This window comes from Hippocampus guttulatus, chromosome 2 (genome assembly GCF_054856545.1).
Source record: "Hippocampus guttulatus isolate MCC_2025c chromosome 2, RoL_Hgut_1.0, whole genome shotgun sequence".
In the NCBI taxonomy this organism is placed as follows: Eukaryota; Metazoa; Chordata; class Actinopteri; order Syngnathiformes; family Syngnathidae; genus Hippocampus; species Hippocampus guttulatus.
Window position 1 is genome coordinate 20,444,637 of NC_141262.1, and position 15,471 is coordinate 20,460,107.

A 15,471-nucleotide genomic window follows, 5' to 3' on the forward strand; every position below is an offset into this window, starting at 1 on the left:
CTCGCCAGCGATGGAATGTTTAAATTCCTCAAGAGTATGTGCCTGCTGGATGGAATCAATGCTCAGCCCGACTCGGCACGCATGTCTCTCTGATCTATTTTTGGGCACGTTTGAACTCAATTAGTAGAAATCTGAAGCATTTGCAGGATCCCGCTTGGCACGCTGAGAGCGCAATGTGTGTTGTGTTGCGTGTTGGTCTAAAAATAGAAGCAGATGTTCCTGTTTCGCAGAGATGTACTGCGGTCAATTTGACAATCTCCGCACAAGTTATGCAACGCCATTAATCCACACGTGGGACACAGCACGGGTTGGAATTTTTTGTTTCCTCATTTGAAATACATTCACCTCCACCAGTAGGTAGATTAATTCTGTGATACAAAGTCAATTTTACCTTTCATCAAAGATAAAAGCCCTTTTAACTTAGCCTATCACAGCCATCTTCGGGCAGTAGGCGAGGGACACCCTGAACCGGTTGCCAGCCAATCGGGCACACAGAGACGAACAACCATCCACGCTCACACTCATACTCACACCTAGGGACAATTTAGAGCGTCCAATCACCCTGCCATGCATGTTTTTGGAATGTGGGAGGAAGCCGCAGTACCCGGAGAAAACCCACACAGGCCCAGGGAGAACATGAAAACTCCACACAGGAAGGTCGGGGCCGGGATCAAACCCACAATCTCTACACCGTGAGGTCAACGCACTTACCACCGGGCCGCCGAAATCATTTATGTTATAAAAATTCTAAAAGTTTCAAACAACTTCTGCTTGGAACCCACACAGAGGAGCGGTGCTTGCACAGTTCTACAAAACAAGAAACTACAAAACAAGAAACAGAGCATGCGTGCTTCAACCTGCTTGTCATGCCCAGTTGAAGTTAACTGTACGAACTGATCCATATAACAAAAAACTAATTAAGCAAGCCAATTAAAAAACAAAGCTGTACAACCGCATCATGTAATGTCATCCGAGTTCGCTATCTTAATGCTAACATATAATATGAAATACCATAAACGGGCCCAACATTGACAATACTACAATGTTAATATTTTTTTAACTGCTACTTTCATTGTGATGCCATCACATCGCAAAATTATATACAACAACGCCATATAACTATTCATGGCATTAAAGAAGAGACAGATGCCTTTTGCATATTAGAGGATAAAAAACTAATTTACTAAAACAGAAAACATAGCTAAACTTAATCTTCCAATTCATCAACTCCAAACCACTCCAAAGCTCCAGACTAAATCACAACAGCTCATGATCAGTATTTGGTAAAAAAAAAAAAAAAAAAAAAAAAAACAGGACAAAAACATCACAAACATGAAAACAATGACATTGTACTAACCACAGATGCTAATGCATAACTCCTGCTTGTCTATTTTGCTAGCAGTAGCGCACATACGTGCCACTCTGAAAGTGCCCAAAAATTCCTTTTTCGTCTGGAGAAACCACTCAGCCAGCAACACTGTTGGCTTAAAGTCCAGTTTTGGTTAAAATGAATTTTTAATCATATTCAGCATTTGTCCCCCAACTGCTCAATCACCTGCACGTAATTATAAATTCCACTGAATCAGGTCTGATCAACCAATCAGAGAACGGAAGAGTGCCGACATCACTTAGAATTTGCGAAGGCGGAGATTTGTGAATCTGAAATCTGATTGGTTCAGATAGTTTTATTTTGTCCTTGTGTGTGTGTGTGCGCGCGCGCGCGCGCGCTTAGAACCTTGTGCATGGAGCGAGGCTGTCCCCTGGCGTCCACCGTGACATGGTGGGTAAAGTGAAGTGCAGTGCCTCGTAAAGCCAGCAGAGAGCAGCAGTGCGTGGACGAAAGCTTGAATTGCAAGCTTCAAATTCTGACCCTTCTAATGTCATCTTGTGTTGTTGTTATTGTTGTTGTTTTTAGGTATGTTGTCCAGGATTACTTGTCTGACTGTAAAAGAGAGAAAAAAAGCTTTACAGGGCGATTTACTCTTATCTGGTAAGTGGCACGATCTGGTAAAACACCACAAACTATTCTCGCAATGAGTAAATGTATTTCTATTAAACGCCTCCCACCCACATCCTTCTTGAAAAAAGACACGAGTTAAAGAGGAATAGTGGTGTCTTTCATTGGAAACTCATAAATATTTTGTTGGTAGTAAAGAGATATCGTCAACATTTATTAGCCAATTGGTCACCTGGCAAATGAATGAGCCTTTGAAACGATTCCAAATAATATTGAAACCATTTGAAAGTCGTCCACGTGTCTCGTTTTGCATGCTGTATTTTGGATGAGCAACAGGATTTGCAATAACGATCGTGTCGCTCTCAAGTGGGGACGAGGAGGGGGCCGTGCGGTGTGGGGGTGGTGTTACTCATCCTTGTAACCGGAATTAGCTGTGAAGTGCGACCTTGAGGTGTGAACGCAGCGCGCGGTTCAAGGGAGAGGGGAAAAAAGAGGTGTGCTTCGGAGAGGCGTTGGATTGGGGGGGGGGGGTCTCCCATACTTTGCACCTCATTTGCAAGTGAATATTCGAGCAAATATTGGAAGCGTGGAACTTGCAAACGTGCACAGTCCATCCATTAAATAAGACCTTTTGCGGCAATCGTCTTATCAGATGGCAACGTTTGGCTCACAAACCTGAGAGGGGGGGGGGGGGTATTTTCAATGACGTCACAGTTCACAGTGAAGACGCGCAGTGCTTCACTGTGGAATACACAAACGCGTCGTTTGAAAGTGGATAGATGAAAAAAAACAAATAGATATTTTTGTCATTTTGGAAGAAAACAATTAGCTCGTAGACGAGGTATAAAAATAGTCACTCTGACTAATATTTTCATTTGTGCTATTCATTTGCCTTCAATTTGTTTTTGTTTTTCATTCTTTCGTTTTAACCAATTTCATTTTTTTACATGTCGATAACCCCCTAAATAGAAATGAAAATGAGCCATGGCCAGTGAAAATATTAGTGCATTTTTGGAGGCAAGCACCCAATATATCTGTGCAGCTTCATACTACTAATATACATTTAAGACACTTGAGAAATGTTCATGACATTATCTTGGGAGGTGGTGGAAATGCGGGCTGTGTTTTTCCGGAAAATTAAAAAAAAAATTAAAATTGTACCCGAACATTTTAGCCTATATTGAAGCAAAAATGTGTACAGTATACTGTAGCTTAGAAAAAAAAGCACCGTTTAACCACATTAACAAGACTATAAAACGAATATAATGTTGTCTTTATTGGGCGGGAAATGTACTTTTCTTTAAAATAAAAATAAAAATCAATGAATTAAAAAGACAGTACATTTACAAATACATTTAAATATGGGGAAATGTTCTAAAATGTTCATGAAAGATATTAGATACATTAGAAATGCAGTCAAGTTTATTTTTGATCTAAACCACGGTGTGTTTTCATGGAATGGCCCTGGTGACTTCAAAACGTCTTTTTTTTCAATGTGTATTTATGTGTGCACAATTTTTGTGCTTTGTGGCCTGTGGTTGGCGCCTCTCATGTTAATGAATGAATTTGGGGAGAAGGCCCACTGTCACCTGATGACATGCCCCCTCGCATGGGTGGGTGGGTGCGTGTGTTGGGGGGGGGCTTTCATTTGGATGCAAATGTGGAAGGGAGTTGACGTCAAGGCGGCTGGCTTGCAGACTTTTAGTGGTATCTTGTCATATAGCAGCAAGCACATCATGTGAGAACACCAGCAACCTGCACGGACTACAACTAACAAAAAAAGGGGGGACCCCTATTTTGGACCACTTTCACGAGGATTCCCTTCTCTTTTTCCACCCCCCGCCCCCTTTCAAGCATGTGTCCTTAGACTCTTTCCAAGTCGAACCTCCTCGTAGCGTGAGCCAAAGCCATGTATGTGGGCTACCTTCTGGATAAAGAGAGCGGCATGTATCACCAAGGCCCCGTGCGACGATCCAGCATCAGCCTGCCCCCCCAAAACTTCGTGTCCTCGCCACAGTACCCCGACTTCAGCGGATACCACCACGTCCCCAACATGGACTCGCACGGCCACGGCCAGGCGGCGGGCGGTTGGGGGCCGTCGGCGTACGGAGCCTCCCGTGAGGACTGGAGCGCCTACGGCATGGTGCCCCCGAACACGCTGGCCACACCCGTCAACAACTCGTCGCCGGCGCAGGTGCCCTACTGCTCGGCCGAGTACACCCACATGCACCCGCCGCCCGCCTCCGCCCTCCTGCCGCCGCCGCCGCCCACGGACGACGGGAGCGGCGGCGGCGGTGGAGGCGGCGGTGGCGGAGGCGGCGGGAGCGCGCATATGTCCCCCGACCGAGAAAGGCGCAACTCATACCAGTGGATGAGCAAAACTGCGCAGTCCTCCTCCACAGGTGAGAAACGCACCCAGAAAAAAAATGCATCAATGAGCTGGGATTGAGAAAGAAAAGCACACGTGACAAAAAAAAAAAGGGTTTGGAGCAAATTATGTTAGTATGACGTGGGAATAAATGTATCTTGACGTTATTATTCTTTTTTTTTTACACTCTTATAGCACGTGCCATTTTGATGGGGTTTTTTGCACTTATTATCAGACTAAGAGCCAACTTTTAAAGTTATTGTTCCCCTATGAAAGAAGGCATTTTACATTTTTAATGGGGAAGGGTATTTGGCTGTAAACATTTTTTTGGGTTTTTCAATAAGAGTGGAAATGACACTCTTCTAAAGCCCATGGAACCACATTTGGTTTCTTTTTTTTTCTCTTAGAATGTATTTTACATTCTTAACAAGGCAAGGTATCACATTTGCCTCTGAAAAGTTATTTTCCACTCAAATGACAGTGTAGTTTACTTTCTAAAAGGCTACATTTGTTTCCTTGCAGTGATTTGCCTTTAATAAAGTGTATCTTGTAACCTTAGCCTGAAGAAGCTTATACTAATTTCTAAAAAATATTTTCGCCTATTAAAGAGTGCATTTTACATTTTTAAGGGTACCATATCTGAAGCCTCACTGTGGACGTTCGTTTCTAATAGAGTGTAAATGACACCCTGAATAGTCCTGAACCATATTTGGTTACTAAAAGTCATTGATCCCTATTAAAAGAGTGCACTTTTTTTGCCGTGTTAAAAAGCATGGCATTTTAGTTTATTCGCATGCGTGCTTTTGCACACTTCCTTAAAGTTAATTTTCTTCTCTTGTCAAAGAGTGTATTTTGCAAATTTAAGAAGACAAAGATCCATACTGTACATGGTTCCTGAAAGGCTTCGTTTCCTTATTCAACAGTGCATTTGACATTCTTCATTGGAAAAGTTCCCATATTTGGTTCCAAACCTTGATCTCTCCTCCACACCCTTTCTTAAGGAAACATACTTGATTGCAGAGTAATTTATTAAAACACACCTATAAAAGGGCACAAGTGAATTATTTCTCCCTTCTAACGGTGTGTGTTAATGATGTCCAGAACCATATTTGGTTCCCAAAATATATATTTCTCCCAAAAAATGCACCATGTATTTTCAGACCTTTAAAGGACCAATATTAGGTTATTAGTGCATTTTACACTCTTCATGGAGTAAAAGTACCATATTTGGTTCCTCACGGGGATTTTATACGCATTTAATAGTGTTTTTGATCCTTGATAAGGTAGTCTACCATATTTGGTTCCTAAATGTTATTTTCCCCTTAAGAGAAGTCAAATCAAGTTTACTTTGCTTATGTTAGAGAAGTGTATTTTACAAATTGCAAAAGCAATGATGCATGCTGCATACTTGGCTGGTAAATGTTAATCTTGCTTGATTAAACTGTGCACGCCCTGAGTAGGACCCAAGGAACGACATTTCATTATTGAAAGGTATATTTCCCGATCAAATTCTGCATGTAGTACCCTTAGAAGAGCAAGAATCTACATACTGTACTGTATTAAGTTTGACACAGTGATTTTTATTCAAACAGGCCTTATACCCTAGCCTGCAGCTCCCTTACAAAAACATTTATTTTACTTAAAAGACAATGTCCCAAATTGTATTTGGTTCCTGCAGTGCTTTTGCCAATTTAAGAGAGAGGGGATAGAATAAGGAACCTTTTTTTTCCTGACATTTTTCCATGATGAGCATTAAAAGAGGAAAGAAACCATATTTGGTTCTTAAAAGCTATTTTCCCCCCCTCGGAAAGTACATTTGACAAGTCATGTAAACCACATCGATTAGTTTTGATCAATATTTTGGACTTATTATTAAATAGTGCATCCTACATTCTTAAAAGGGCAAGGAGCCATAGCTGGTTCCTAAAAGTTGCTCCCCCCCTGTATTAAACGGTGTATTTTTCCACTGTTAATAATCCCATAGACGTTATTTGGCTCCTTTTCAACTCAAGGCCCCAAATAAAGTGCGCTTCCTCCCAGGGATGCAAACTTATGCAAATAAATCAATTATTGGACATGAACTGTACATACAAATGTGTGGTAAGCATTGCTAACAAAGAGCATGGATCAACTTGCTGCAAGAACATGCGCCTGATTGACAACTTATGAAACAGTTTACAGTTTCTGAATGAAATCGTTTTTCTGACAAGATTTTGAACTATCCATCCATCCACCCATCCATTTTCTAATCGGCCTATCCTCACAAGGGTCGCAGGGGTGCTGGAGCCTATAGTAATATAAAAATGTATTTGGAAAAAGACTTGAAGGTAATTGTTCCAAAAAGAAATAATTTAAATATGTTTTTTAATTGTTTTTCTATTTCTACTCTGTCAAGAAAGGACCTCATCTTTTCATATGGAGGGATGATATGTCATATGTCATAATGTCAAAAACGTGACCATGATATATATATATATATTTGTCCCATGCATGTAAATACCTTGTGAGATTCTGTAGCAAATGGTTGATGATATTGCCATAAAAAATATTCGTTACGAGGATAGTCTTGTGTGCTAGAATAAAAAAGACTAAAAAAAACGTACTAATATAGTATTTAAAATAGTATTGAGTGACATAATCTAATGATATATCTAGAAAATAATACAACAGTACATGAGAATTATTCGAATTGTTGTTTCATCGCGACAATAATGCAAACTTTACTATTTTTTTCTTTTTTTTCTTCATCCCATCAAGTAATTTCCTACTTGAGTCATTGTAAATGAAACTAAATGTAGAATCAAATATTTGACATATAGACTCACAGTTAGCATTTGGTTTTGTCAAGTGATTGATTTTTATTCAAATTATTGGACATGTTATTGATTTGTATTCAAATCAATAATATATCCGTTTAAAAAAAGAATGAATATGTATTCTTAGTGAACTCAATTACATGGTTATCTTTCATTGTAAATATTCACGTAAATAAATCCTAATCACATAGAATATATAACTCACGTAGAATACTCCATTTGACACGCGCATTTGATTATTTTTATTATCTTTAAAACCACTGGTTTGAGTTGATTGTAATTCACTGCATCAAATAACAATTAATATTGAATTCATGATTATATTGTGATTTAAATTAAATTAAAAATTAAATTTTTTCCGAGCACATTTTGATTGCATTTTCTCGTTGTTGTTGTTTTTCCTTTAACTTCCTCATCGAATGACTTGTGTCGTCTGTCCGTTTTCACGATCAAAAGTGAGCCTTGAGCACCCCAAGAGAAGCAAACTCATGAATAATGAGTCAAATCAGCATAGAGCGACGATGACCTGCAAGCGGTGGGAACGTGGCAAACGTGAGTGCGTGGGGCCCGGACCCGCGACGGGTCTTTTGCCTTGGCGGAGGTCACGAGGAAGAGGCGAAAAAGAGGGTGGGAGAAGGCGCCAGGCTCAGCTTGTGTTCAAGCGTGGGAAGTCACGTGACCTGCTTGCGCGTTTGCCGTGTGCGCGCGGGTCACACCGCGAAGTGGAGCGGCGTGGCTGCGGCTTGTCGACACCTCGCCTCGCTTTGATATTGCGGCCTCGCTTCCTCCTTCGAGGAGGGAGAGGCGCTTTTCGCACCTCTTAGGCGTGCGTGCCACGTCATCATTACGTGCGCTACACTGCGTTGCGTTACACGAGAGGGAAGACACGCGTGACATGGGTCGGAGAGGGATGGGGCGGGATACATTTTGGAGGTCCTTTTATTCATCCCATGAAGGGAATTCAGTCAAACGAAATGATTTGCACGAACAGTAGATGACTATTTGAGTGAAAGTAAAGCGAAATAAAACTTGGGTTGGGAACACTGACAGCGCAAAATACAAAAATAGCAGCGTAGAGGAGGAACCAAGAAAAATCTAATTTGTGTTTTATTTTGGGGGGGGGGGGATAACATCGGTTGATATTCATCTGTGCTGTATGTTACACATACGTACAGCACATTTGACAATAAAGTTGTATTCAATTCAATTCAATACGTCATAGTTCAGTTTCACATTGGCATTGATCCTAATGGTAAAAAAAAAAAACATTGTATGAAAGACGATTTAATCAAATGAAACATCACTGGAAAGCAAGTAGATGTGCAGTTGGCAGTAGAAGAGGCCACAAAACAGCAACTGGTGGGTTTTGTATTCCCATGAAAAACTTGAACATCTGGCCAAGTGAATGGAATGTAGCCCAACACCAAATTTAGGATTTCTTGCACGTTGTAAATTATTCACGGCCACAAATTGGTATGACATGACCACAAAGTGCTGTTTCATTCACGTGTTATATCCAATTTGTAGCCAAAACATAATATTTCATGGCCACAAATTGCTATTGTGTGCATGTTATACTTAATTTGAAGCCACAAACCACAGATAAAAAAATGAGCCAAGGCAGACGGGACTTCAACTCACAAAACGCGGGCAATTTCCTTGGGAACCCAATTGTCTCATAAAAAATGATTACCGTACTAAAGTTGTCTTTGATTCAAAGCATTAATTTTTGTATTAGTGTTGATCTGGGTTCCTGAATAAAAATTCTTAATCCGTCATGATTGCTTTGACTGCTACCTGCCTCCCTTCTCGTGCAATGGACAAGTCTGGTTTTCTTGCTCTTGGAATTGAAGGCGGGGGGGGGGGGGGGGGTCAAGGAGCAGCTGCACTCCATTCATTTGAAAATGATTGTGCTGAAGAAAAGCTAAATATGAAATATATTATATCTAACCTTAAACAGTAAAATTTTCTTGGCCCTGTATTTGGCTCCAGCCATCTTGCATGAATGTCGCAGACTGGTTTTATCTGCTGGCTTGTGTATGTCAGTGTGTGTGTGTGTGTGTGTGTGTGTGTGTGTGTGTGTGTGTGTGTGTGTGCGCGTGCGCTGCAAGAGTTCAGAAATCCTGGCGAAGGTGACTTGCAGGTCCACATCAAAGCGGACATTTGCGTATGTGAAGAGCAAAGAGCAGAGATGCGGATTTGATGCTGGAAACTGATAGGGCCGGTCCAGGCATGCCGACGGCCGGCTGCCTCATTCTGGTCCGACCAGGCCTGGCTGTCTGTGCACTTTCCCAACATTTAGTGAACCCAGGCGCATATTTCACTTGAGAAACATCTCACGACACACCAGCACACAGAATCTCTCTCTCTCTCTATATATATATACATATATACTGTATATAGAGATACTGTAGATAGATAGATATTTCTGCCTTAATATGTTTGTGATGTATAAAATGCATATATACATAAATATGTGGGTGCATATACACAGTGGCTTGCAATGTTTTTTTACCATTTTAGGCTTCAAACAAAGATATAGCATGTCATTTATTTTATGTGAAGAATGAACATCAAGTGGAACATATGGTGAAGTGGAACAAAATTCATACGATATGTTTGTTTAAAAAAAAAAGTGGGGCATGGCAAATGATCCCCCCCCCCCCCCCGCCCCCAATACTTTGTCAAAGCATCTTTTGCTACGATTCCATCTGAAAGTTTGTTGGGGTATGTCTCTATCAGTTTTGTGCATCAACAGTGACATTTTTGTCCATTCATCCTTGCAAAACAGCCCCAGCACAGGTAGATTAGACGGAGAGCATTTGTGAACAAGTGTTTTCAGATCTTAACACAGATTGTCAATTGGGTTCAGGTCTGGTCGTTGCAACACCTGGATATGTTTCGTTTTGAGCCATTCCGTTGTAGATTGTGCTCGATGTTTCGGATCATGATCTTGTTGGAAGGGTGACCTCTGTCCCAGTCTCCGATCTTTTGCGGACTCCAGCAGGTTTTCTTGGCCCTGTATTTGGCTCCAGTCATATTGCCATCAATTCTAACCATCTTCCCTGTTCCTGCTGAAGGAAAACAGCTCCAGGCCATGATGCTGCCACGACCATGTTTGACAGTGAGGAGGATTGTGTGTTCAGGGTGATGTGCCGTGTTACTTTTACGCCAAACACAACGTTTTGCATTTTACTTTTTGGTTTCATCTGACCAAGAAAGCACCTACTCCCACATGTTAGTTGTGTCTCGCAGGTGGCTTGGCAAACTTCAAATGGGACCTTTTCTGGATTTCTTTGAAAAATGGCTTTCGACTTGCCACTCTTTCATAAAGGACACATTTGTGTGCAGTGTAGGGCTAATAGCTTATCGTGGGCCTATTGGCTACATCTTTGATCAGCGCTCTCGCTTCGGGTGAAAATTTAGAGGGGCGGTTGGGTCTTGGTAGGTTTGGAGTGGTCTGTTCTCTCTCTATTTTAATTCGATTGATCGAACGGTGCTCTGTGAGAAGCTTAAAGCTTGCGAAATCTTTTCATATACTAGTTCTGCTTTCAGCTTCTCCGCAACTTGACCTGCCTTGTAAGTTCCTTAGTCTTCATGAAGCAGTGTGCTCCCCAATAGTCTTTTAACAGAACTCTGAAACTATCACAGATATACTGTATGCTGAGACTCGATTGCACACAGGTGGGCTATTTGTAATTCTCAGTCATTCATGTCAACATTGGATCATTTGAAATTCATGAGGGAATTTCTGGAGTGAGGATGAAAAATATCGTTCACCCTGCTTTTAGTTTTTTATTACAAAATAAAGTTGAAAGTATCGTATGAAAATTGTTCCACTTCACGATTGTGTCCCACTTGGTGTTGTTTCTTCCAAAAAAAAAATCACATTTTCTATCTTTATTTGAAGCATAACAAAAGGTCAAAAACATCAACGGGGCGAATACATTGCAACTAACGACTATTTTAATAATCAATTAACCTGTCAATTATTTTGTCAATGAACCAATGAATGAGATTGAAAAAAAAAAAGATTTCCATCCCTTTATTCCAAAACAAGACCTTATTTAAAATTGACAGTGCATAAAATGCACAAACACAAATTAGAATTCAGTGATTGGTTTGGTCTGTAACATGAGAGAAAAGGCGTAAAATTATTACCTTTGTTTTCCAAAGTAAAAGCAGATATTTACAAATGTCTTATTGGGAGAAAAAATGAGCTAGTTACAATTGTCTTATTGGGGACAACAAAGAAGCTAGCTCGCTAGCTGGATAGCAAGATAGAAAGATGGATGATAGCTAGCTAGCTCGCTAGTTCGCTAGCTCGCTAGTTCGCTAGCTCGCTAGTTCGCTAGCTCGCTAGTTCGCTAGCTCGCTAGTTCGCTAGCTCGCTAGTTCGCTAGCTCGCTAGCTCGCTAGTTCGCTAGCTCGCTAGCTCGCTAGCTCGCTAGTTCGCTAGCTCGCTAGTTCGCTAGCTAAATAGACTATGAATTTGTTTCATTTGTCACACAAGAATAACAGTGTTTCAGAATCCCGGCTCTATAAGAACTGCAAGTGCCTGTTTTTATTTTCCCATGAAGGGAAGACAAGGACGAAGGAGAAGTATCGGGTGGTGTACACGGACCACCAGCGGCTCGAGCTGGAAAAGGAGTTCCACTTCAACAGATACATCACCATCAGGAGGAAAGCCGAGTTGGCCGTCAACCTGGGCCTGTCCGAGAGACAGGTGGAACGCGCAAAACACAAACAAAAAACAAACCTTGCATGTCCTCGCTGAGTCGTGATGTCTGATTTCTTGAGCACCGCATCTTTCTCTCTGCATTCAAGACATATTGTGGTGCACCTGTGCTCCAATTAGTTTGTGAGAGATCTTTTTTTTTTTACAAAGGTAAATGATTTAAAAAAACATATATATAACTGATGAGGAAAAATAATAACATCTTTCTAGCCATCCATCCATCCATCTCTCTCTCCCTATATATATATATATATATATATATATATATATATATATATATATATATATATATATATATATATATATATATATATATATATATATACACAGTATATTTATATTGAGATATATTTGGCCTTTGAAAAAATGGTGAGAGTTTTAATAACATTACGTTTCTCCTGTTATGTGCATTATACAGTAGGGTTAATAAAATCAATAAGAAATGAAATAAATAAAAATAAACAGGAAACACAGTATAATAATAAATGAATAAGATCAAATTACATAAAAAATAAAATACAATGAAATAATACAAGATAAAAAACACACTATTAAGCAAATAAAATACAATAAATTAAAATAACATTGAAAACATTAAAATATAAATACAGCAATAAATGACAAAATCAAAAATTTACATTTAAAAATACTTAAACATTGATACAAAAATAAATGAATAAGTAAAATTAAATAACTAAAGAAAAAATTTAAATATAGAAAAGAGTCAATAGTTTAAATAAAAATAAAATAAAAATCATAAATCACAACTTAAAAAAAGTTCTACTAAAACAAAATAAAAACTTAATAATACAGTAATCCCTCGTTTATCGCGGTTAATGGGGACCAAAAGCACCTGCGATAAACGAAAATCCGCGAAGTAGCGTACAATTAACATAAACAGGTAAAAAAAAAAGAAAATTAAAAGTCCACAAACGAGAGAAGCTGCAAAACAACAGCGAGTCACATAGAGCAACATATACAGTACTGTACTCCATGTATATGTAAAAAAATATATATATATATATACTGTATATATTTTTTTTTGTAAAAAATCTGCGATGCACTGAACCCGCGAGAAACGAACCGCGAAGTAGCGATGGATCACTGTATAAGACAAAATAAAATACGTGTGTGTATCTCCTGTTGGCAGGTGAAGATCTGGTTTCAGAACCGGCGCGCCAAGGAACGCAAGCTGATCAAGAAGAAGATGGGCCAGTCGGATGGCAGCGGGGGCTCCGTGCACAGCGACCCGGGTTCCGTCAGCCCTCTGCCGGTTCCGGGCTCGCTCAGTCCCACGGACATTCACGGCGCCCTGTATCCTGCCCCCCACCCTCACCCTCATGCCCATTCTCATCCTCATCCTCATCCTCATCCTCACCCGCATCCCCACCCCCACCCTCAGCCCCCTCCAGCACAGGCCATGAGCACGTTGCCGCCCATCAGGAATATACAGCAAGTGACTGTCAGCCAGTGACGTGGCACCAAACACATGGAACCAAATGGAGCACTCCGACACACTGCAGCAGGACTCTTCACACAATATGCTTGGCTTTTTAAAAAAAAAATACAATAGTTCCATTACCTCAGGAGGAAGAGGATGAGGATTGGGGGGGGGGGGGGGGGGGGATAGGCGGGGAAATTGGGTTCCAACTTCCAAAGCTTGACATTGTTTGTGAATTTTAATGAGATATAAATGTTTTTGGGTTGAAATGTCTTTGTTTGTGAAATATGAAAACTCAGGGAATAATCAATCATGTTAAATTTTCCAGTGTAAAAAAAAAATTATGTGGATGAGAATAGTATAGAATGGTGTTCTCTGGCAATGTTAACAATGTACATAAAATACTTTTTTGCAGAATTTGCCAAGTTGATCCATTACAAGAAATAACTTCATACACCTTGTACACCTTGTTTAAAAAGTGGTAAATTGCTAGAAAATGTTTATATATACAAATATATACACACACACACACACACACACACACACACAAACACACACATGCACACACAGTATACGGTCATGTATACTGACCAATAGAATATGAACAAAATAGCATATGTTTGTTGTGGAGCAGTTTTGGTCATCAGTGACTTCATTTGAGGATCAATTTTGTAATTTTGAGGAGCAATTTTTAACAGGTTAATCCCAGAGACCTCAAGGAAAGGTTTCATTAAACAAAAAATATTGGACAATGCAACAAATGGACAATTGTTTTTCTTTTTTTACAAAAAGCATTTTTTAAACTTAAAGTCTCATTGCAACAAACTCATTTGTTGTGTAAGAACACTTTAAGTGGGGGAATGTCCAACAAATGTAAATTTCAGTTTTACTTCAGTAGTTCTGAATAGGTTTTATGGTTTTTGGTAAAGCTAAATTGAAAAAAAAGATAAGATCTACTGGAATGTAAATTGAGAACACTGGTTTTGCAGACCTCCAAAGTAAAAAGAAAAACTTATTCACAGTCATGGATATTTTTACTGACTTCGGGATGACTCTAAAAAACATGCTTAGCCACACTGTACTAGACAGCTGAAGTTAGTTGCTAACTGTGGTGTCGGGAGGATCAACCTTTTCTCAATCTCCAAACATCCAAAAAATCGGTCAATCCTTGGGGAGTTTTTTGGGAATGTCTTGAAACTTAAAAATCTTTGATTTTCAGTTTTGTGATTCAATGTATTTGGAATATGACATTTTTTATTTTCTAAACATATGTTAATTAAAGGAGCCTAAATGAAACCAATCCTAAATGGAACCCAATGCAAAGAAATCTCCAAAATTATATATATATATAGATATAGATCTATATATATATAATTTTGGAGATTTTTAAAATGTATATATATATATATACATTAAAATCCTTGTCTCACCCCTCGGGTAGTGTCCGTCCCCCATTCAGCTCGGGTCCTCTACCAGAGGCCAGGAAGCTTGAGAACATTTGGTCATCAGTAATGTTAATGATGGGCAGTATACACTATAATTTGCAAAATGTATATGCATAGTTTCTTTTTAAATACAGCAGAGGTCTCCATAGAGGACTCCTATGTCTCAATGAGTAACGTTTACTTATTGGGGTTATTTTCAGTGAAATTTGTTATGTTAAATATGGGTACACCTAACAAATTAGGCCCTGTTAAGTCAACTGAATCCTGCACCTTGCAAGCCCCATATAATAAATGTCTTCAAGAAATATTCATCATTGTAAATGGAGTGCTTGGGTCAGAGGGTCAAAACACTTGGGATTATTTATGACACCTCTGTCTTTTCACTCAAATATGTCCAGTAGTTCAAGAAAAAACCAATATGTACACTTTTCTAAATTCATTAACAGCAAATGTCATTGATAGGCGTATATCTGCTGATATGACATATAATGGCCATTATAATTAATATATGGACAATTTATATGTATGATATAGCATTTTAAAGATTAAAATTCAGTTGATCCGTCTGGTTTACTGTAATACCAATCCTGCTGTCAGAATGAACACATTTCATTATTGGAATGGTAAATGTTAACGCCTCTCCCCTGCGTGCTCGCTCTCGTGCTCGTACGTCCAGGCGTGCGCGCGCGGCTTGGCGAGTGACGTC

General features: G+C 39.6%; 1 protein-coding gene across 2 annotated transcripts; it reads left to right on the forward strand.

The window, feature by feature from the left end:
* Positions 1-3,866: 3,866 nt before the first annotated feature.
* cdx4 (caudal type homeobox 4) lies at positions 3,867-13,353 on the forward strand. 2 transcript variants are annotated; one of them, XM_086105998.1, is made up of 4 exons: positions 3,867-4,359; positions 11,722-11,867; positions 13,030-13,200; positions 13,282-13,353. In XM_086105998.1, exons 1-4 carry the CDS (start codon positions 3,867-3,869, stop codon positions 13,351-13,353), a joined length of 882 nt encoding a protein of 293 aa, XP_085962124.1. The 2 variants fall into 2 exon arrangements, with proteins under 2 accessions (XP_085962124.1, XP_085962123.1); XM_086105997.1 differs by having other exon boundaries at positions 13,030-13,353.
* The last annotated feature ends 2,118 nt before the right edge of the window (positions 13,354-15,471 follow it).